The sequence below is a fragment of the Balaenoptera acutorostrata genome, chromosome 13, assembly GCF_949987535.1.
Source record: "Balaenoptera acutorostrata chromosome 13, mBalAcu1.1, whole genome shotgun sequence".
NCBI lineage: Eukaryota > Metazoa > Chordata > Mammalia > Artiodactyla > Balaenopteridae > Balaenoptera > Balaenoptera acutorostrata.
The window spans coordinates 13501184-13526193 of NC_080076.1; the positions used below are offsets into that span (position 1 = coordinate 13501184).

General features: G+C 38.2%; 1 protein-coding gene across 1 annotated transcript in view; it reads right to left on the minus strand.

Moving 5' to 3' along the window:
* PHLPP1 (PH domain and leucine rich repeat protein phosphatase 1) overlaps nt 1-25010 on the minus strand; it is a 214181-nt gene that overhangs the window by 36501 nt on the left and 152670 nt on the right. Inside the window, exons 5-10 of the mRNA XM_057526990.1 lie at nt 21472-21618; nt 20626-20856; nt 15031-15233; nt 12509-12569; nt 9829-9924; nt 5371-5526 (exon numbers count right to left, since the gene is read on the minus strand). Of these exons, the coding sequence (XP_057382973.1) occupies nt 5371-5526; nt 9829-9924; nt 12509-12569; nt 15031-15233; nt 20626-20856; nt 21472-21618 (894 nt within the window). The remainder of the gene's footprint in view (nt 1-5370; nt 5527-9828; nt 9925-12508; nt 12570-15030; nt 15234-20625; nt 20857-21471; nt 21619-25010) is intronic.

Sequence of the window (25010 nt, forward strand, 5' to 3'; positions counted from 1 at the left end):
TGGGCAGTAAAGATCATAAGCCTACAGAGCAAAGGAACAAAAGTTATACAGATGTATGAACTACTGAACAAGAACTCGAAAAGAATTAATTTAAAAAATTAAGTATAATTAATTAAGAATCAGTTAACATTGATTGATGTAACACTATAAATTAATCTAGAGATATCCTAATTTCATCAATTATATCACTGATGTTCTCTATCTGGTCCAGAATCCAATTTAGGATCGCACATTCCATTTCCTTATCATGCCTCATTTGTCTCCTCTAATCAGTCTTAATTTAGATTTGTTTGATGTTTTATCATCATTAGAATTTAGAATAACGTGATGCATTTCTGGCAAAAACACACAGAAGTGATGTTGTGCCTTTGTTCCAGAAGGTATGTGATTCTCAACTTCAACTCCCAGATATTCTTATTAAGTAGGTCAGCGTAAGTCTTCAAAAATCTATAGAATTAAGAATTCTGATGATTGGCCAAGTTGAGTCAGTAGAACTGAGATAAGGGCCAGAAATCTGCATGATTAGTAAGTAATCTAGGGGATTCTGAACACTCTGAGAAACACTATTTTATTTCACTACGGCTCTCAAAACATCAGAACTTCCCAAGATAGCTCTCTTCCCTTAGGAAAAATAGTGTAGGCAACTTAGCTCTTCAAAATGCCAGAAATATCTATCTTTGCCAAAAGGCACCAGTTGTCATGGTTAATCGATCACGCTCTCCCAAATTTTCTATTCCCTTTTAGTCCCCTTGATATTTACACATATTCTGTCTGAGTCACTAAAACTTATGGTCTGTAATGTGACTAATACTCTGGGGATATTTTAATAATTACCATGTACTTCATTTGTACGTACACTCTCCCCATTCCTATCCCCTGAAAATACCTTGTTCTGTTCCAACCAGGGATAAAAACAGACTCTAATCCCCACCCACAACAGGAATCTATAACTCTCCTTTAAAGGGCCCATTGTGACTGACCTCATCAGGAGCAGCTCTCTGGCCACGACATGAGAGTGCATATGTGAAATGGACAGGGAACCAGCCATTGCCGAGATTTCAGAAAGGACAGAAGGATGGCAGTACCTCATCCATCCAACTTGGTGACCCATGGGGAATATCTACTCCCACTCTTGCCCATCTGTTGATAAAAACTGATTATCTGAAACTCTTTTGGGGGTTTCCATCAAGAAAATTCTCAACTCTAAGCAAAAAGGGATAAGATGAGAGATCTAGGCCGGTAGGATCCAGTTTAGAATACTTCCCAGTTCCCCTCACAGAACCAAATCCTGCCCTGACCACAAGGTACAAAATCACAGTCAACTTCTCAGCAAATACGGTCTAACATATTTTACATCTGTCTATAGTTTTTGAGCTGCCAGTCAAAAGAAACAAAACTCAAAGAAGAATATGGAGGGTAAACTCATAAACTTAAATTGTTGATTCAGGTCATAAGAATTTTAATAAAATCAGTCTGAAGTTTTCAGAGGAAGATAAAAATATCACTAAAAGTCATCTAATTTAAAGTAGATTCCCCTCTCTTATCTGGTTACCTGCTACCAGGTAAAGCAGATTAAAATACACCATTCTAAAGCTGTAATATCTCAGAGACAATATTATGTAATCAAAACCATGACACTGTGTTTTAGCAGAAAGATTCAGAGCTAAAGAAATCTCCTTAGAAAGAGAGTTTAAGTTCAGCCTTTTGTTGTGTCCAATAACACATGTTTTTCTGACAGTTCTCATGAAGCTTCCAAGCACAAGTTCTACTTAGAGAACAAACGAAACCATTTTTAACTTACGAAGACTTGTATTCAGGCCTTTTCCTCAGTTATATAACCAAACACAGAACTGGTAACAATAATTTACTACCACAAAAAAAAAAAAAAAAGAAAAAAGAAAAAGTGAGCATCTATATATTTTTTAAGATTTGTATTATGGAGCAAACTGAATGGAAGGAGAATTGAAGCAGTTTCATTACTGCCTGGAGCTATCTGCCAAACACAAAGCTCTGTATTATACAACAAAGTGCTGTTCTTCATACCAGGAGCCTAATTTAAAACCAATCCTATCATTTTCCTTCTCCTTTACCTTCTCAACCCCACCTTTTATTACAGTTTATCATGCAGTTATTTTAAGCTCAGCATTAGGTTGTAAGCTCCTTGAGGGTAATACTGATGTTAGTCATTTTTCAATCCCCTGCAGTACCCAGCACAGTGACTTAAACTTACAAGGTCAGTAAGACATTGGCCATCCTGAACCATGTAAATGAAAACAAATCACAACTGAAACCACCTGCTAAGAGCTTGTGAAGATTCTTTCCTAAAAAACCCTCTTTTAATATTTTAAGCTTCATGTTTTCTAGGTTGACCTGCTCCCACAATAGTCAGTAGTAGTTTATTCCTTCCCCTCAAACTAATCAAACCAAATATACAGTAGCTCTACATTTTCCTGAATGTAAATTATGCCTCAATTAAAAAAATTTTTTTTAATTAGATAGAGAAAACCTCAGTTATTTAGGTTTTGGAAAGGGGATAAATAGAAAAAGTATTATCCCTTTAAGAAGCAGTAAATAGTTTGGTAAAGCATAGCGAATATAGTCAATATTTTTATCATAACTTTGTATGATGTGTAATCTATAAAAATATCAGATCACTATGTTGTGTACCTTAAATTAATATAATATTGTAAAAGTCAACTACATTTCAATTTTAAAAAGTTCTATTTTTGTCTTCCAACGAGTGAAATAATACAAGAATGTTGTTCAAAAAAGATCTCATCGACTTTACCCCACCCTCTTTATAACCCTATCTGCCCAAGAGAACCAAACCTCTTAACCTTTCTGACTTAGAGTCATGACAACAAGGTCAGTTGCTATACAAGGCTGGAGATGGGGCTATTGCATTGCTTGGAAAACAAAGGCACTGGAATATGCCTTCTTGGAAAAGTTTCTTACTTCTGCCTCTTTTGGTCATTTGCTTTTCTCTCATAAAATAAAAGCAGGATGCCTGCTCTTTCTAATTCACTCAGCCCCTTACTCCAGCACTTCCCTGTGCTGGAAGGGCATCTGGCACGGCCTGCCCTCCTCCCAAGACCTACAGAGGCTGCCTACTTCCCCCGCACCAGCCCCTATTTTCCAAAATGCAGCTGGCTCTGGATAGGCCCATTTATTCAGACTAGGGTATTTCTGCCTAAATGCCTTTAGCTTACACTGTAGGCTCAGCTTATTCTGCTCTCCTTGATAGCAATGTTCCCTTTCAGTGGCTCAATTCAGGTCCTAAATTTTCCATACTGCATGACTAGAAATATTCTAGTTCATACAGTCACCCCTTTTCCAACATACAGATTCCATCTGGGACTGTACAGAATAGACAACATGGGAAAACCTGTGCAGGGCCACAAAGTCAACAGTCCGCGCAGCGGTTCTCGACCCTGGGAGTCAGCGGAATTGCCTGTGGAACAATCTAAGTTAAAGTTGCCCCTCGCTACTGCTCATCTGAACATGAACACCCAGTCTCCTGGACCACACTGTGAGCGACCTCAGGCACACATTGTCAGATCTGGCTGGTACCAGGGAGACTCAATGACTGCTTAGGGACACCTCTAGAGAATGAAAAACATATTCAAGTGCCCCTTTAAAATAAAATTCCCAGAAATGAATAAAGAATGATTATTATCTATTGGAGAATGCCAGCACTATTTACCTACTCCACTAGCCATGATCTTATAAGACTCAGATTCAGAAATGGCTTTATCTCATTCAAAGACTCCTAAAACCCGAATCCATCTACCTTTTGGTTTCTACCGATTCAATGTAGATCCCCCAGGAGAACAAGTGGATTCTCATTATAAAACTGCACCCAAATTTTCCCTAGTTAGCCTTATGAAAGAAAACACAAGGCTACAACACGACATAGAATTCTCCGCAGGGGAAGAAACCAAATCCTATAGTACTCATAACAATAAGAAACACGTGGGGCTTCCCTGGTGGCGCAGTGGTTGAGAATCTGCCTGCCAATGCAGGGGACACGGGTTCGAGCCCTGGTCTGGGAAGATCCCACGTGCCGCGGACCAACTGGGCCCGTGAGCCACAATTGCTGAGCCTGCGCGTCTGGAGCCTGTGCTCCGCAACAAGAGAGGCCGCGATAGTAAGAGGCCCGCGCACCGCGATTAAGAGTGGCCCCCACTTGCCGCAACTAGAGAAAGCCCTCGCACAGAAACGAAGACCCAACACAGCAATAAATAAATAAATAAATAAATAAATAAATAAAAGAAACACGTCTAGAGCTACCCATAGGCTGTGCATTGTCCTTTGATATGAATGCAAAAGCGAGAACAATTCTTTAACTTATCTTGAAATATTGTTCTTTTTGTCAGGGGAATGACATAGCACCAGTCAATTACAATGTAACAATCCCATTTCCCCACAATTCCATTATTTCTCAATAATTATACCAGTAGGAATTCATTGTAACTTACATTAAGTACAGAGAATAAATTTTTTTTAAATGAGGGAAACAGAAGAAAAGGAAAAGGAAAGGAATGCTGGACATGTTCTCTCTCTTCATCTGGGTGATGGTTATGGGGTACATATGTATGTAGAAGTTCACTGAGCGGTACGCTCAAGAGTTGTACACTTTTTGACTGTAAGTTACATCTTGATAAAAAGATTTTTTTGAAAAAGGAAAAGGAGAGAAAGAAAAAAATGCAAATCCAAGATCAAGGGTAGTATTTAAAATTCCTTAAATTTTTTACCTTTCATTAAACAAATATTTATGGAACATCTTAGAAAGGAACCCTCCTACACTGCTGATGGGAACAATTTCTTTAAATACTTAGTGAACAAGTTATTTAGAAAAATTCTCTTTGTTCAAAAAGAAAATAGTTTAAATGCAAGGGTAAACCTGTGGTAAAGATAAGACAATTGGTAAAAAAAAAAAAAAAGTAAAACTCTAGGAAAATCTATCTCTGTCACCCAAAGTCATAAATATGTGAAAGCAAGAACAGAGAATCCGAAGGTAATTACACTAAGCCTAGAGAGGGCTGCACAAGTTTTGACCAGGCAGCAAACTTCCCACCCTTGTTTTATACCGACACCTCCACAGCTCACGCTTATGCACAACTCAACCCACTTAAGGAATCAAAATTAAAGAAGCAGAGAAATTAAGAAAGACTCTCTAGGATATTCCTGCCTCTATTTCCTACAAAATGGTGACAGAAGTGGCTGGCAATACCATTTTCTTCATCAATCTAGGACAGATAGATAGTCACAAAGTCCACTTTAAATGGTCTGAGATCACCTAAGATAAGAATGCTAATTAGGGGGCATCTTACAAGTCGATGAACAACCAAAACAAACAAGCAGCTTTACCTGTCGGCCTTCATCAGAAGGTTGGGTGGCAGCTCCAGGAGCTGGTTGTGCTGTACATCCAAGACCTCCACTGAGGTTCTTTCTAGCCTTTCGGGAAGCCTTGTCAGCTGGTTGTGTCCCGCCAGTAGTTTCCGGAGACTACTATTACAAAATAAGCTGTGCAAACAGGGACAAAGACAGAAGGAAACTTACTGAGAGCTCATTTGGGATGAAGATTTCAAAATGAATAGGAGTAGGAAAAGACTTAAAATTATCTCTCTAAGAAACCTAAATTCATTCAGAGCAAGTGCAAATTCATTTTAACATAAGCTCAAAGTTGGAGCTGTTCATATTTCGATACTTTCCATACTTAAAAAAAAAAGAGGGTGGGAAAATCTATGAAAAGGAATATTTAACAAAGCAGCTCTACTTAGTGAAAAAGAAAACGAGTTTCATAGAAGACACCAAAGGCAGTAGCCTAGTCTTGTTACACTCACAAGGCAAACCGTGAAAGGCTGTAGGCTTCCCCAGGCAGGGATTACATCTGGTATCGCCCTGGAACGCTGGGGGTTTTACCCACAATAGAATCTGAATAAATACAGTTGAGCAATTTTTACTTACAAGGTCAACCTTCAGTAAGGATTCTTTTGGCCAGTTAAACTTTTACCAATGACAACTGAAAAAATGCTACATTTTCCTCAGTTGCATTTCACAATAATTATTTCTCCCTTTCCTCACTTCCCTAAATCTGTATCTTTCTATTTTCTCTTTGGTTTAATCCTAGACCAAAGTAGAGATTCCCTCCTAAAGAGAATATAACTCACTCAATGCAGTATTTTCTTTTGAGCATCAAACAAGCTATTGGGAAGCTTGACTGTGTTTTTCTTTTACGGGTTATCAAAACTGCAACAAATGATGAATATGCGTTAATCTTATGTAAATCTGCTTTATGATCATTTAAGACCTCAACAGTCGTAGAGAATAAAGCAGGTCCTGGGTTAAACATAGAAATCTGGGGACTATGGGAAAATGTTATAATTTGCATCCGGATCACATTGGAATGAGAACTCATTTACACTGCTGTCAAAGAATGAGGTTTCCTCACCCACCTCCTGTTTCCCACCATTCTGACCTCTCTGACATCCAAAGTTCTTAAATCACTCTATATTACAGCTGTAACTTTATTCACTTTAAGTATCAAAACTAGATTGTTTGCTCACAAAGATGCTAGCAACCTGTCTCAACACGGTGACACCGTGGGCCCCCCTTAAAGATATACCTGACTTTGCAGGTTTAGATATTAATGTGACAAGACAATCTGTCCAGGACTGTCATTCAGTCACAGCTATCACAGGGGCCAGTCTCTGTAACGCTCACTTCAACCTAATAATTCGGGATTTGGTCCACCAATTTTACTGTCTTGCTGGGCCTGGTGTACAATTTAGAATTCTTAGAGAGTAGAATGGGATTATTTCTCTCTCTCTCTCTCTCTCTCTCTCTCTCTCACACACACACACACACACTTCACCCTTACATAGATAGACAACTGAAAGACAGGTTACAAAATCTTTGTCTTCATTTTTCCAGATAAGAAAGGAGATTTGATAACTATAGGATGAGTATAAATGCGAGTAACTGGATTTGTTCAATTCTTTTGGATTTCTTTTGGATTAAAATAATTCAAATAGCTTCTTTTCCTTTCAGTACAGCTCCACTGCTAAACATGAATTTCTGTTTTCTCAAACCCTTCACACACATCACCTAGACAAACAAAGCTTGAATGTTAAACCAACTTCTAACCAATCACTGTCTTGGCCTGGATATTAGATCAAAGATAGGGCCGATACAAAGTTTGCAACTAAACAACACCATAAATGAGAAATCATGTATTGTTTTTGTCCCATGTGTTAAAAACACAGACATACACAAAAACAAACACTGTTTAAATTTTTTGACAAGACAGCATTTGGATTTGCTTTGAATAAGCATTTGTTTAGATCCCAAAAAAGCCTGTACTAATGCAGAGCAAATCAAAGATTAATTAACTCTGGGGAAAACTGGGTAAGATATCAGTTATCTTGTATTTATTTAATTGTTGGTTTATTTATATAATATCTTTGTTGTAGCATACAGTGACACAGAGGCCTTAGACTCCAACATGCTATATGTGTTAAACTGGGGAGGTCAAAGTAGGGAAGAGAAAAACAGACAGAAAGATAACAGTACAAGATTTTTTTTTAACAAATTATTTTTCCTCATTAGTAGTAGCCTGTTTTCATTTTTGCTGCTTGTCTTCTAAAAGGGTCTCTCTCTCTCTCTCTCCCCCTCCTTCACACACACACACACACACACACACACACACACACACACACACACACATCTGTCCACGGAGCACATCACCAAAGTCCTTTTGATAATGGTGACGGGCTATACTGGGTCACCTAAATGCTCACTCAACATAAAACTCTAAAGCAAAAAGCATCTTCAAATGGATTGAATTTACAGGTATCACATATGGCTGAGAAACAAAGAAAAATCAACTGAGCTTTCCAGGGATTGAAAATGTAACTCGGACTTCTTCCACAAGAGCTAGACTCTAACACAATGTTATCCAACAGAAATACCATGCAAGCCACATACGTAATTTAAAACTTTTTAGTAGTCACATTTAAAAAAAGTGAAAAGAAACAAGTAAATTAGTTTTTACAGTACACTTTTTATTTGACCCAATATATCCAAAATACTATTTTAGCATGTAATTAATATACAATATTATTGAGATATTTTGCATCCAGTGTATATTTTATACTTCAGCACTTCTCAGTTAGGACTAGTCACGTTTTAAGTGCTCAATAGCCCCTCAGCTAATGGCTACTGGCTGTCATAGTGGACAGCTGAACTCTGACACATTTACTGGGCTTACTAAGCAGGTGTATTTCATGATCCTTGTCCTTTACAAGAGAACAGAGGAATACGATCATAAACCTTTAAAGATCGTGTATCTAAGTTTACTCCAAAATAGTGATATATTTCTACAATTTTTCATTGATATTTTTTACTATATATGGTTAAAAATAAATGACTTACTCTGTTCAGTGACTGGCTGAGAATAGTGGAAATACCTAGAGCTGAGTTGTGGCAGCCACTAGGCACAAGTGGCTATTTAAATTTAAATTAATTAAAATTAAATAAAATTTAAATTATTTATTTTTTTATTATTTATTTTTGGTTGTGTTGGGTCTTCGTTTCTGTGCGAGGGCTTTCTCCAGTTGTGGCAAGCGGGGGCCACTCTTCATCGCGATGCGCGGGCCTCTCACTATCGCGGCCTCTCTTGTTGCGGAGCACAGGCTCCAGACGCGCAGGCTCAGTAGTTGTGGCTCACGGGCCTAGTTGCTCCGTGGCATGTGGGATCTTCCCAGACCAGGGCTCAAACCCGTGTCCCCTGCATTAGTAGGCAGATTCTCAACCACTGCGCCACCAGGGAAGCCCCCTAAATAAAATTTAAAATTCAGTTCCTCGGTCACACTGTCCACATTTCAAGTGCTCAACAGTCACATGTGGCTAGTGGACGCTGTAGTGAAGAGCACAGATACAGACCATTTCAGTCACCACAGAAAGTTCTTCAGGACAGCAGTGGGATAGACTACTCTTCCGGTTATTAATTGCATGGCTGGTCACTAACAGTCCAATAATATTTTATGCCACAATTAGCCAACTTGAAGATATTTGTCTAGATCTATGGATACCAGATATCATCATGTGGCTGCTTTACAATCTTGCCATTAAAGTGAATATTATGAAATAAAAATAATAACACGTTAAGAGAGAGAAGAGAAGGAAAGAGAAGTTCTTCGACCTTCTACTCCAAATTTCACACAAGAAAAACAGAATCTAGTTTGCTTTTTCTGGTTTAATGATCTAATAATCTTTTTTTTTTTTCAGGGTTACGTTCAAATAAAACCAAAAATTATTTGTAGGTAAGGCAGACATGTAATACAATGGACAGAAGGCAACGATTCTGAAAGAATTAAGATCTCAGAGGTGAACAAATCATACTGTTTGCTGAGTCTCTGAACATTTCTTTTGGCTTATTTGAAAATTTCCACCAAGCATCAACCGCCACGTGGCTTTGCGAAGTCTGGCTCGGAGTCAAAGCCTTGGTCTACCCATCACTGCATGATGGAAGATTGTGCCTCGAAGATACCATGAGAGGTAAAAGATACTAAATAAGGTTTTATTATTATTTTTCTGGCCGCGCGGTGTGGCATGTGGGATCTTAGTTCCCCAACCAGGATTGAACTCGTGCCCCCTGCATTGGGAGTGCAGACTCTTAACCACTGGACCGCCAGGGAAGTCCCTAAATAAGGTTTTAGAACAAACTCTTTCAGGGGTTCATAATAACAAATTAAACACTGAATCAGCAATTTTTTCCATTGCTCATCTAATTTGAGATTCTCTAACTTAATCTGTAATACTCACCGTGCAGGAAGTTCACATATTTGATTATGGCCAATATCCAAAACTTCTAGTTTTCGGCTTTCACATACCCACTCAGGCACGTTTTCTAAACGGTTCCTAAATATAAGAATATACAATTCTTTTTGATTGGAATTTGGCTTAAAATATGGTTCAAAAGTCAAAATAATTATACAGCACAAATAAAACTTCAAGTGAAATACCCAATTACAGTGAGTATCAATCAAAAGGACATGTGTATTCACTTTAATCTGAAGCAAGATGAACTGTGATAAGGAAGGAATAAGAAATAAAGAAAGAGTAGCAAAGAACACAGTCACATCATCTGCATCATCTCTAAAGTCTAAAAAAAAGTCTGGTTCCCAGAATTACTATCCCAAAATGTCTATAAACCCATGTAAGCTTAGGGAGAAGATGTCTTATATTGGAAAACAAACAAACAAACACATATACACACACTTCCAGTTAAGGTAAATAGTCAAATGGTATAAAATAGTTTTATTTTCCAATTTGCATTTTTACCCTGAACATGAAAAATTTTCCTAACTCCAGAAGGTACCATGAGAGCAGTGCCATAGACAAATGGAAAGAAATGGCAGCAATGAAAAGATACACTGAGCCTTAAGTTCAGAATTAATTACTTGAAAACATTTACTCAGGCATTAGATAGTAATTATAATTACCTGAAACAAGTAAACTAAACCAATGGTAACTTAAATTGTTAAATGAATTGACCACGTCTTAGATAAACCTACTATATTTTAATGTCTCCTTAGTCACAGATGGTTAGCTTTTTACCTTCTTTTTAAAATATGTGAAATGACTAGGCACAAAAAATCTAACATGGTATGTATGTTATGACTACAATTCTTTAAAAACAGATGAACAAGTCTGTGAAAAGTATGATGCTTGGAACAAGGATTATATTAGAGTAAAAGTTTTTGCTATTATATCAACTTTTCAATTAAAATATAGAAAAGAAGGCATTATTTTCCGTTTAGTGTTTATATAGGTACACACGGTTCTGGCTTTGAAGCTCTACAGATTGACACACTTAATTACTTTATTGTACAGCAGTTAATCCCTAAAACATCTCAATACGATAGGTGAGTGAAAGTACCCTTCAGTATAAGCAACCTCACCATATAGCAATAAAATTCCTCTTAAGTGATAAAATAACCTAGAACTTTTTACTTGAGGAGCTCTAAGAACCTAGTAAACACTATAATGAGTAACAGCTCAGTTTCTTTAGAGAACATAAGTACACAAGAAAGGGTGAAATACCCAGAGCTATGTGAGGGGAAGCAGAGGTTTTTCTAAGAGAATGTCCTACGGTTTGGGAGGTGGATTAGGCAGAGCATGTTACAGTAAAGATTCTGGACATGCGAGTTAAAAAAAAGATGAATAGCATTTAAGTGCAGAATTCAGGGACTAGCATGACATAAGAGTTTCCAATTCAGTCTCACTTAGGGGTTTCAATGGGAACCATTTGCCAATTATATACTATAAATAAAAGAAAAATAGATTCACTCTATGGCCAATTCTCTGGAATAAATCTGTTCAAGATATTTATATGCACCCATGTATGCAAACCCCACTCCTGTACTCTTATTTAAATGCTGAAGATAGTAATATTCAAGGCTGACAGAAAAAAAAAAGAACTTAGGTAGTGTCTGACTTAAAATTCATTAAACAGAACTGTCTGACATGAATTTAGTAGGAAATGTATGAAGCACTACTCATAAAGGATTTTATAATTATAAATTTCTAATAAAACTAACTGTAATCATTCTCACATCAGCTAAACTCTGACACATTCTGACATAATTATGATTGAGAATATTATTAAAATATCTAGGTTTGTGTACTTTCATGACTAAAGGCATATTCTGCACCTGGCAAATCACATATCAGTTGTATCAGATTTTACACACTGAAATGAGTTAACAGTTGTCACGTTGACAGGGCCACATGCTCCCATGTACTGTGGTCATTCAGAAAAGTCTTGGCTATTACCTTTGGAATTAAGTTGAAAGTGAGTTTCAATTTAGTGTGTTGAGATTATGAAAGTCTAATTTGTGCAAATACATGCTTTGGGCCTTCAGGAAAAAGTCTACTACAATACTTGTGGGAACCAGAGTACACATGACACACTGTAGTAGTGAATTTGTGTAAAAGTTGTTCACAAGTGAGCTGAGAAAAGTGAGCAGGCTGTATGGAAACCTTACTTTGGTCGTCTCAGCCACCACTTTTTAAGAGTTCTTAGTAAGGAGATGTATGTACAAAACGGAGGCAAAAAATCAGAGAGCTATACAGCACAACATATATTTTTAATGAAATTAACAACATTTCAGGGAAAGACATGAAGATATGGTTAATATAATTAAAGAAGTACTGGACCTTCCAGCCATACAACCCTCAACTGACTAATCTTTCAAGCATAAACCTGGCATTCAAACCGGTGTCCACATCAACATCTTGATTCTTCCGGTGTAAACTATAGTATACAAATGAAGTACATGTTTTAACTGACAGATAGTTGCATGCATTTTTCAGAGGATAAGTATTCAACACTAGTGAATACCTTCAAGATACATAAAAAGTTCTTATGCCAAAGTTGAGACAGAATCATCTAAATAATTTTCAAGCAGACCCCAGAGTGCTCTAGGACTTGCCTTCTTACCTTGAAACATCCATGTAGGACAGATAATTCGGAACTGGGTAAACGTCAAGTTGGACAAGTTCTAGGAAGCAGAAGACAAAAACATTACCATTCAAGTGACACAGAGACTCTTTTTATATGTAGAATATCATTCCTGTGCTTTATTCTCCATGGTTTGTTTAGGTTAGGAAATACATCCATTTGTTTAACTTTGAAACTATAGGAAAGTACAAAGAACTTCTAATTTAATCACAAGATCTTATTCAGAGACTAAAATAAATCACTCATTCTACTTTCCCACCTCTTTCTTATCCACTTACTGTGGCACTCCTCTTGTTATGCATGCTAAATTTTATCTGGAAGATTAACTGTATGAATACCATTTTTTGTTTTAAACATTCAGGGTTCCTTCCATAAAATCAAATGCACCCTGGCTTGTGCCTTTTTCACTCTACTGGAACAGCACTCCTGAGGGTCACAAATGACGTCCTCTACTCAAATCTGGAAGCCCTTCCTCAAAACTGTATGAAATGACACCTAGGGTTTTGTTTCTCAGATAGAGTAGTTTCAAGATGTCCTTCTGCTTCTCTAAACCCTTACCAAGTAAGTATTTCAGAGGTTCAGCTTCTCTCTGGTTTCCTACTCTGGCCCCAGCTAACTGTGAGGGTTTTGGCGGTCTACTTTTGGTACTGGGTCTCTTCTCTTTTCTAGTTACCTTACTTCCATGGTTTCAGGTACCACCTATGAGCAGATGTCTTAAATCAGCATCTGTAGTCCTGACTGCAGATTACTACTAGCTCACACAAAAACCACTGCAATAACCTGGATTAGTGGAAGAGTGCATCATTCCACTCTTCTCCCATAAGTGCGCTCTGCACACTGCTTTCATGTTAACAGTCTTATAGCATCATTTCCATCACATGCCTCCTCCACTAAGAATCTCCACTGGTTCTCTACAGCTTACTGTACTAGCTTCAAAGCTTCACCAAGCTTCACTCCAAGCCATGCATCCCATAAGTACTTCTCACCACTTTCCAGCAGGTACCTATGAGTTTAGAATTCCCTGGGTTCTTCCATCTGCCGAACAAACCACATTCAGATTCTTTCCTTTTCAACACCCACTTCGTACCTCCTGGCTACCCATATCCTATAACCCTTTGGTGACCTGTTTGATGATCTGAGGTTTGGTTTGTTTCTCCAGTGAGAAGACAGTAATCTCATTAAAAAAAAGAAAAGAGAAAAAGAAAAATCCCTATCCTTTAGCACTCTTGCACTACACTATGCGTAAAACAAGTGCTTGATAAATATTTGTTCAGCACGTAGTAGTAAGTACTTGTTTCCATTCAGTTGTCTGATGGGAGGGAATGGAAATCTTCACTTCAGCAAACATATGCCCATACGACCTTATCTGTTTTAGAACTGCCATGATTTCCAAATTCTAAGGAGGAGACCTTATCAAATGAGTAAGACTCTTGCTCTGTGGTGTCCCTGTGGGTATATAATTTGGGTTTCTCTTAAGGTGAGCTCCTTTGTTGGTGGAGCGGGAAATCTGCGACCCTGAATGGAGTCCGTAACAGACCTCCCTTTCACTTTCATTCTCCAGATTTACTATCTTTTTTTCTTTTTAATTAATTAATTAATTTATTTATTTTTGGCTGTGTTGGGTCTTCATTTCTGTGCGAGGGCTTTCTCTAGTTGCGGCAAGCGGGGGCCACTCTTCAATGAGGTGCGCTGGCCTTTCACTGTCGCGGCCTCTCTTGTTGCGGGGCACAGGCTCCAGACATACAGGCTCAGTAGTTGTGGCTCACGGGCTTAGTTGCTCTGCGGTATGTGGGATCTTCCCAGACCAGGGCTCGAACCCGTGTCCCCTGCATTGGCAGGCAGATTCTCAACCACTGTGCCACCAGGGAAGCCCCCCAGATTTACTATCTTAACAAGGTAGCCCAATCAACAGTTCACCCCCCACCTTCCCCCCTGTCTGCCCTTCAAGGAGAAGAGCCAAATCACAAGTGGGAGTAACCTATCTAAATATCACGGTATGAGAAAAACAAATTAGGAACTATAAAATCTTCCTTTTTGATTCCTTTAAATACCAAACCAGGATTCTTCTTTTATGATTTTTATCTTAGCAAAATTGGAAAAACTTATTTTCCTAAATGAGGAAAGAAAAATCAAAGTGAGGCAGAGAAGATGGCACTGAGTAAATTCTTAGAACCAAAAGAGAAACTCTGGGGACTTCCCTGGTGGCGCAGTGGTTACGAATCCGCCTGCCAATGCAGGGGACACGGGTTCAAGCCCTGGTCCGGGAAGATCCCACATGCCGTGTAGCAACTAAGCCCATGCGCCACAACTACTGAGCCCGCGTGCCTAGAGCCTGTGCTGTGCAACAAGAGAAGCCACTGCAATGAAAAGCCCGCACGCCGCAACTAGAGAAAGCCTGCATGCGGCAATGAAGACCCAACGCAGCCAAAAATAAATAAATTAAATAAATAAATTTTAAAAAAAAACAAAAGAGAAAATCTGATGTGGTCTTTGTTACATACCATTAGAAGAGGTATACAGTGCTTTTAGGAAATAGCCACAGATGTTTAGTGTCACCAGTTGATTCCTTTCACAGTGTAAAACTTCAATGTTGTTGAAAACCATAGCATCTAGATCACCAAGCTTATTGTCGCGCAGATCAAGATGAGTGATGTGAGGGAGAAAGTCCACTTCATCTGCTATTAGCTTCCTAATTAGGTTCAGTCTTGAGAGGAAAAGGACATAAATAGAGACTATAATTAACTGCAATGTTATAAATAAACAGTCACACCCTCATATGGTGACTAACAAGAAGGACTCAAGTCTCACTCTGTCACGGTCCTCCATGATTTCTTTAATCTCAGTATCTGGCTTTCCTTAACTAGCCAGATTCTCTGGCTATTTCTAGCTACAATTCCATGAGGTCTTAACCTTGACAATATAATCTGAAACACAATTTAGATCATTAAGGCTGGAAGAGAAATATGCATATTGATTTTACCTTAGTTCATTTCAACGGAGAAAAAAATCATTTGAATGTTTATTTCCAAAGAATCTGGTTGAAAGAACACGAGAAGCAAAACCCAGAATAACCCATTAAGCACATTACAACTACATGGATATTTAAGGAAAGAGAGAGGATGAGTGAGCAGGCAGATGAGCAGCCAAAAAGGACAGAATTAATCGGTGAACTTGGAAAAAAAATAATGAATGGGAGCCAAATATACACCAGAGACAGGTGTGCAAATATATCTGAATTTTCAGTTGGTTCTGGATCAAAGATTAATTACCAAAACTATCTCCAATTTTAAAATACTACTTGAAAGAGCAAAGTGCAGAAAATACTGAAATTTGACACGTAGGATTCACTGAGAAATCATAAAACAAAGGACAATAATGGGGATCAACAAGTTCAGGGAACAGGGAAAAACTGGCAGAGCCTCAGGCATAAGAACTAGTTAGCTAATAGACTAAAGTTGCCATGAATGAGCTGCCAAGAAGATATGTAAGTAGTAATGGGGACTAGGAATCAATGTAACAAAAACACATCTGGCTTCAAAGTGGAGAAAAACAGATGAAAATCTCAATTCCTAGTTTGCTAGGCTACGCCCAACTCCTTTACAAACAAACAAACAAACAAACAACAGAACCTCCTGCTTCTCATTACAAAGCCAACAGAGTGCTGAGATCATGCACTTGGTTAGAAGAGCATTAATACAAAGGCAGGAGCTTAGAAAAAAGCCAAGTCTTCTCTGCAGTGATTTTCTGCCCTTTGAGAAAATAAAATAAAATGAGGATAACTAAAATTTTAATAGCAATATCATAAAGCCACTGAAACACAAGGAAGAGTGACAAGACAGCAAAGAGCTAGGACTTGTCAACCTGCAAGAAGAGCATATTGCCTCTTCAAATGTCCCCAAGATGATTTTTTTTTTTTTTTGCTCCTTTTCTTTTCTATTCCAGGTTGTAAGATTAAAAAACTGGCCTCAACCCAGCAATTTGCCTATCTCCAAATGCTCACTAGATTACTAGAATATGTACACAGAATAAAAAGAAAAAAAACCCCAAATCTAATTTTGGATATAAGAGATTGCAGGAATTGAAAAAATGTCCCATGATATCCCTAATCTACACTTTAAATTATCTTCACGTGGCACTATCATCTCCTCGCCACCCCCCCTCCACTGTATTAACACTAACGTAATTAAAGGGCTGGTTTAATGAGGAGACAAAAGAAAATCTATAACGACAGGGAGGTTAGTCCCACTATTCACTTTAAATTGCCAAGTCTTATCAGGATGCAAATATCAAAAGTTTTCAGGCTCACACAATAATACAACTACTTAGGGTGACCTTTTAAAGAGGCAAAATGTGGTAAAAATTTTCTTCCAATAATCTCCTCAGCTAACACAGGCATTTTATTTATTTCATCAGTACTCACTGAGCATTTACTATGTGTTGATCGGCAGTATGAAAATGTTCTAGTTCCAGTTTGCTGCTCAACACTTGCATATGTGGCCTTGAGCAAGTCACCAAAGTCTCGGTTAAGTCTAATTCTAACCTGTAAAATGGGGATGACACCTTCCTTGTCCTACAAGGCAGTTGAGAAAATCAAATGAATGCATGTGCTGGTGCTTTGAGAACAAGGCAAAGCCATGGTGATGATGACAGTAACCTATGGCTTTGAATCAATACGAGATGAATAAAGTAAGGTGCTTGTCAACAGATTTAGTCATTTAGTGAGGAAAACCAGATACGCTTTAAAATACGAAGTCTAAAGATACAAGTATGTGATAAATGTCATAAATGGCGTAAAATACACAGAATGGTCAAAAAAGATGCTGTGCAAGAGGAGCCGTCTCATCTGAATCCCAAGGGCAGGCAGAATTCAACAGATGTAAATGGGAGAAGAAAGGAGTCCACGAGGAGTTGCTGAACGGCCTTTGGACTGAAGAGAAGAGCACAAGGTGAGTTTCATGCATGGGTGTAGGGGGTCCCTCAGGAAAGCAGGCTATGTGACAGGAGTGAGAATATGGCTACAAAGGTGAGTTAGTCGATTAATCTTTATCAAGTACTGTGCCTACTAAGCGCTAACACTGGGAACTCAAGGATACATAAATAAGAGCAGTGCTTCTCAAGTTATCTCGGATGAAGGACCTATTTTCTGAATTTCTAATCCATCACAGACTGATGTGTAGTCATATGCACATACCAGGACCACTGGTTATTGTGGCAATGTCAGGTCACTGTGCGTTTCTAAGATATTAAGTCTCAATTTCTATACATATCTCATTGCAGAAAAGTAGCAAATAGTAGGTTTGCTAGCACAGGCTGGAGGACCACACTTTGAGCAGCTCTGAGCTAGAGCCTCATCCTCAAGGGATTCACAGGCTAGTGGGTTGAAACCAGATGCGAGAGCTTGAATATCTTGAACTAGAGAACTGAAGGCTCTGAGCAAGGCTGTGCTTGCTTGAGAGGCTGTACAATGGCAGCAGACAGCTCAGCTAGGAGACAAAGCAGCAGTGAGAAGGCAAAGGAAGGGACAAGGAGTCAAACTAGTGTGTGAGAACTGATGGGATCTGGTGGCAGACCAGAAAATAGAGTCAAAAATTTTGTGTCTGGATAACCAATAAAGCAGTGTTGCTATCAGCAAAATTAGGAATCCAGGGGAAAGAACTGGTTGAACAGAAAGAAATTAAACTCTGTTTCACGTGTAATTTGGGTGAGTGTGTCAACAGGAGAAAGCAAGGTGAAATTATCCTGCTGGCAGCTGAAGTGGAATTAATCCCAAGAAGAGAAATAAGAGTTAGAGAAAAATTGAGGAATATTTACCATGGAGACGAAAGGTAAATGATGAAGTCCTGTGAGTACAGGCAACCAACCACCAAGGCACAAAACAGAAAGAGAGGTGATCGAGGAGAAAGACGTAATATCCACATTTTGGACAGATTAGAGGAGGAGAAATTATTAATGATGCCATAGAATAGTATCAGACTCAAAAATGTGAATATGAGAAAAAGAATAAGATTAAAAGAAAAATGACTACTTTTAATCTGATGTAATATTTCCATCTGAAGGAATAAAAATTCAATCAATAAAATCAGCCCTCTGCTTACAGAAACTAAGTGAAACTCCCCTTAAATCATTCCACTAGCTTCAGTTTAAAATATTAAGGCAGAATTATAAGCAAATCTGACCAGATTTCTGCCCCCTCAGCTCAGTGGTCTGAAGGGAAGCAGTTACCTACTCATGATCATTCCACATTTACATGTACAAAAGTCTATTCTGGTATTTAAATATCCTGTAACTAATCTCATCTAAAAAAGACCCAATTAGAACTAGAAATCTGAAGAGTTTACAAAGCTCTTAATAAGAAGTTACTTCCAAACATATTAGATTGATCTCGTTTGTAAGCTAATTCAGATCAAGAAAAATGATGCTTTCTTATCCATACCAGGTAACTTATAAATCCCCTCGTGCTTGCTACCTGAGGTCAAAACGACCATCGTTATACCTCTGGGTGGCTGAATTTAAAAAGGGCTCAAATTCTTGAATATGAAGGTTTTCTAAACCCAAGTGACTCAGAGGCAAATAACGTTAACAATTTAGAAAGAAAGTTAACAAGACAAAGTGTTCAGTTCCCTATCCTGTCACACTCCAAAAAGTTCTCAAAGTCAGATAAATTATTACCATTTGAACTCCCTGAACTAAGAATTCTAGGTCTGCAAATTGCTAACACTTCCCCAGGTGCGACAGGCTTGATTCCTTTAGTCTGAGGAAAGGTAAAGCAAATCAACTCTTTGTGGGACTGGAATGAATGGGTTCCCCAGGGCCAAACGGGTAAGAATGGAGATGAGAGAGGAGCAAAAGGTGATGCTACTTTATACTGATGAACAGGCCTGAGTGAGGGTCTGGGGTTATCACCAGAGAGGAAAGTGGGTAGTAAAACAAGGAAAGAACCATCAAAGAGGTGAAAAGATGCCAAGACGGACAGCTGAGCATGTTCATGAGTACGAGATCTCAGCAGGTAATAATAACAATATGTAACATTTGCTGGGAGAGTGAGGCATTTACTCCATTCCTTCCAAAACTCTATGAATTAGATTCTGTTATTAACTGTAATCTAGAGATGAGAACACAGCTGCACAGAGACATTAAATATTTCACCCAAGATTTAATGTGGTCATCACTCCCTGGCTAATGGGAAAGTTAGTTTGGTTGAAAAAGTATCAAATTGGGCAAGTCAATATTAAGGCCTAAACCTAATAGGTTGCTTTGCAGGAACTCAAGCCCAATGACAGGCTCTTGTTTTTCCTTAAAAAAAGAGAAATTTAGAATGGCTTCCTCCTTGTGTATTGGTTCTTTGTGCATTAGAAAGTAAAACTGAAGTTTACATACAAAGGGATGATTACTGGGCATCTGTGATGTAGCAAGGCTTGTGTTAGTGTTTTCAGCTGGAGTTTAGTGCAATCAGGATTCAAAATGCAGGTTCCCTTGTTCTTGCAAGGGCTGAGAGTGGAGGTTCTGGCCAAACTTGGGCCTACCAAGAGATTATGAGTTTTACATTTTTGTAAAGAACTGTAAACTACGGGCAGACCCATCTGGATAGAGAGAGAGAGGAAATTAAAATAAGTAAATTAAATAAGTAATAAATTTAATTTAATGAATATATTATATTAAGGAAGCCAAGGAAGGGAAAAAAAATTAAGGAGAGATGCTCAATTGTGTCAACTGCCTCAAGCCACAGAAAAGTAGGAATAAGAGAGAAAAATATCCACTTGGCTCTTTTTCATTCACCATAAATAGCTCTCTCTGACTCGATGGGCCTACTGATTCACGCTAATTAAAACTGGGCTCAAACTTGCAAAACCAACTAAGACCTTCAAGATATGTGGTCACTCATCAGTGAGAAAAAAATTTTTTAACAAGTTTCAGGCATGAGCAGACCCTACTACTAATCATTATACTTCCCTCTGGGCAAAAATAGCAAAGCGGGCCCTTATTGCAACTAACCAGCCTGCTTGCCTCGACAGAAGAATGCCACCAAAAGGGCTATAACCTACCCCCCAAATATAAGCCAACCACTCAAATGGGATATATATCTTTAAAATGGTTACCTTAGATCCACATGTTTAATGTGAGGCATTTTTCTTAAAGCCTGTAGCCTAAGAGTCTCCATACAGTTTCCAGACATACAAAGCTTATCCACAGCAGTCAATTTCTCCAATACCTCCGGAATGTCAGTGAATTCATTGAAAGAAAGACCAAGATAACTAAGCTGATGCATGTTCTCCAACTCAGCAGGAAGGGTCTGGAGAAAGTTTCCATCCAACAAAAATGTCTGTAAGCTATTAAAGAAAACATAAGAATTAGAAAGAGAATGTATAAATTTTACATCTTTATTATTAACATACGAGTTCCATAAGTATAGATCATAATACCAGAAAAAGAAAATATACTATCCTTTGCAAAATGCTAAGGACAGGGCCTGAGGCAATAGTACACCAGAGAGAAATGATCAGAGATAAACATCTTAATCTTTTACTGAAAACGAAAATTATGACCAATTTTCCCAACATGGATAGGCATAAATGAGAACAACACGAGCTGACTGCAGTGTGAATCAGCCCAAATACCCATCTTTCATTGTTATTCTAAAAAATTAACTTCTAGGTCTTAGAATTCAACGTAACTCAGGAAATGAGAAAGTAACCCCTCCTCCCATATTTAGACACACTCACCTGTAGGGGTCTTCGTTCTAAACAAGGATATTTTAATTTTTTACAAGATTCTGAAAGAAGCTAACAAATGAACTCTACACAAGAGCATGATCTCTTGATTTGGGACCAAGAGACCAACATATGACCAACATAACAAGTTAACTAATCTCATGTGCTGCAACCCTGATGCAGCTTTCTGGGGGTTTCTGAGAGATACTTTGCAGCAGGGTTTGAAGTACATACTTGTGCATAACTCCGACGGCTGCTGGGACTGCTCGGAGGGCATTGCAGGACACATTCAGCTCGGCCAGGGTTGGAATATTGCAGACTGCTAATGGGAAGTCCCCTAAATGATTATTGGAAAGGTTAAGACTCTTCAACTTGCTGAACCTATTATAATAAAAGGAAAGAAAAGACAGATGTCATAGATGCATAACATCACATGATTTTGGCATAGCCTTAGAGATAATCTAGTCCAACTCTAATTCAGCTGAGCAGAAAAAGGAGCCCTCAGAGGGTAAGCGAGAAGCAGAGCTGGAGTGCACATCTTCAGACTCTAAGGCCAGCGTTTTACCTAAAATATAAAGATGATATTTAAGAACAAACGTCACTCTAAAATAAGGTTGAATATTTGAGGCGGTGAGTTTGCTGGAGTGAGTTTTTTAGCTTCACCTTGGCTAGCTTAATTAACACCCGTGTGAATGACAACAGAGAGGAAGGAAAAGAACACCGATGTAGCTCTTTAGGATTTCTGTTACCCCAGACAAGTCAAAAACCTTTCTGCTTCCCTTCTCTCCAATCCAAACCTGAAATAAAAACTTCACAATTAATCAAAACTACACTGTCTCTAAGGGTACCAGTTTTGCAGTTCCAAATTGAAGAACCAATGACCATTCCTCAATCTCGATCCTATACTTGCTCCTGCTAACCACACACCCTTCCACGAAGAGCTCTTCTCATCTCACTCTAAGGACACTTTCCTCACCTAGCGTCTTCCTAGCTCTCTCCAACCTTTCCTCCTTTTCTTCTTTTTTCTTCCCCATCTCCTCTTTCCTACCCCACAGTTAGGTACTCCTCACAGATGTGCTCTTTGTTTCTTCTCTCTTTACACTGTCTTCCTTGGAAATCGTTTTACTACTCTGTGGACAACTCTCTCTAACCCTATCACACACCATCTCCTCTCTGTTGACCCACCCTACAACATTTCCAGTCCAAAACTGAACATACCATCTTTATCCCAGACCTGCACTTCCTCCTGCTCTATTTTTGTTAATGGCGCTTTCATTTTCTGTTGTCCAAGCAATTAAAGCAATTCAAGAAGTCACCTCTAAGTTTGAGGGCACTTCTCTGTGTACTCTCGCATTTTGGCCCATTGCCAACCTCTACACGTTTTCTATTTTGAGATGAGAATCAGATGAGGTATTGCATTATGCTAATTATTTTATAAACTGGCCAAGCCTAAATACTAGGCAATGTGTACTATGCCTAGAACAGACACATCTTAAAAATAAACCCAGTTCAATCCAATCAGCATTTTAAAGAAACTGTCATGTGACATCTTTATTGAATTTTATAATAAAAAATGTAAAGCTTTGTTCTAAATGGCTATATAAATTTTATTCTAAATAGAAAGCTGACAATGTACCTATTTGACAGACTGATAGCTAATTTCTTGACAGAGTAATTTTGTTTTATTTACTTATTTTTGGTGGGGGTGAAATTGAAAAGAATAGTTTTATTGCTTTGCCAGGCAAAGGGGGCCACAGAGGGCTAATGCTTTCAAAACTGAGTGTCCTGACCTGCAGGGGGTAGTGAGGAGTTTTATAGTAATGGTTCAAAGAGGAGGGTGTGATCAGCTCATGGACCTTCTTCTGATTGGTTGGTGGTGAGGTAAGCGGGAGTCAGCATCATCAACCTTCTGGTTCCAGCCAGTCCGTGGTCTGCCTGTTGTGGCAGCATACAGTTAACCTCTCCCACCTGGCGGGGGTTTCAGTATCTGGTTTCAGGACCTAATGAAGCCCAGGTTCTTGACGTCTCATCGCAGAAAGAATTCAGTGAGAGACAAAGTGATGGGTAAGAAGTGGGTTTATTTAGACAGAAGCACACTCCACAGACAGAGTGTGGGCCATCTCAGAAGGTGAGAGCGGCCAACAGAGTAATTTTAAAGTAAAAAACAAAACAAAACTTAAGAATTACTGCTAAACGTGAATAATCATTTTAAAATTTGTTTTGTATTTTATGATTTGATTCATTAGTCCTACTTAAAACAAAGAATGTTTATCCTCTGTTCTGATTATCTATGATCTATCCAACACACAAGCTAGAATTAGAGGGTCTATTATTCCTAGCCCAGGGGTTCTCAAAGCATGGTTGGGGGACCGTGCAAGAGGTCCTTTAGATCCTTTCAGGAGATTCTCAAGGTCAAAACTATTTTCATAACAATACTAAGATGTCATTTGACTTTTGCCACTCTCATTTTCTCCCAAGTGTCCAGTGGAGAGTTCCAGATGGTACATGTCTTTGTGATAGCACACCTGATTAGAAACAGAAAGAGACTTGAGAATCCAACTATCTTCTACTTAAGCCAGGCGTTAAGAGTTGCAACAATATAAAATAAGAACATTCTTCTCCCTATTTTTTCTTGTTATAGAAGGTAGTTATTTTTCATAAAAAATACATATGTTAACAAGAATGGGGTTTATTATTTTTCTAAATGAATTACTATATATGAAAATATTTCTCAGTTTAAATTTCTAACACAGTAAATATCAATAGTTTAATCCACAGAAATAAAAGCTGCTTAGGGTCCCCCGTTTTTGAGACAGTAAAACAGTCTTGAAATAGGGTTGCCAGATAAAATACAGGACATCCAGTTAAATTTGTATTTCAGATAAACAACAAATAATTTTTTAGTATAAGTATGTCTCAAATGTTGCATGAGACATACTTATGCTAAAAAACATATATTCTTTTTTTTCCTGAAATTCAAATTTAACTAGATGCTTTTTCTTTTTCTAATTCTGGAAACTCTATCCTGAAATAGATAAAACTGCTGTTCTAGTCCAAACAAAAACAGTACCCTACCTTCTAGATTTGTATCCTCATTTGGTAGAACTGGCCACAGTTTTAAAATATGCATGCAATTAAACTGAACTTTTTTTTTAAAAAAGTTCCTCTAGGAAGGAAAAAGACCCTAGACATTATCCAAAACAATATAGCACAAAGACTTCAGAAAGTGGGGAACAGAAGGATTACAATTCCAGTAATTACTCAAGATGGAAAGTGGAAGCATTGGCTTTTGGAAAAGTATTTGTCAATAACAGGGGGATAAAAGGTATATTCATCTATGCAAACAAATTTTTTAGGACCATACCATTCCTGAGAAGAAAGGCAAGCAGCAGTGAGTTGAATGAGTAAAAGGCAGGTGACAAACTTGAATGGAAGAGGAAAAAAATAGTTAAGTACAGGCCAAGTGCCCCTATAGAACAAGGAGTTTGGGCTCCCTTGGCCTAGAGCTGTACTGTTTGTGAAATGGGGCCAGTCAAAACTGACATGTTCTCTAATTATAAAATACATACTGGATTTCAAAGACTTAGTACAAAAAAGAATGTAAACTCTATTAATAATTCTTTATAACTGATACTTTTGATACATTGAATTAAATAAGCTATATTATTAACATTAATTTCACCTGTTTCTTCTTCCTCTTCCTCAATGTGGCTACCAGAAAATTTAAGATTACTTATGTGGCTCGCATTATATTTCCATTAGAGAAGCATTCT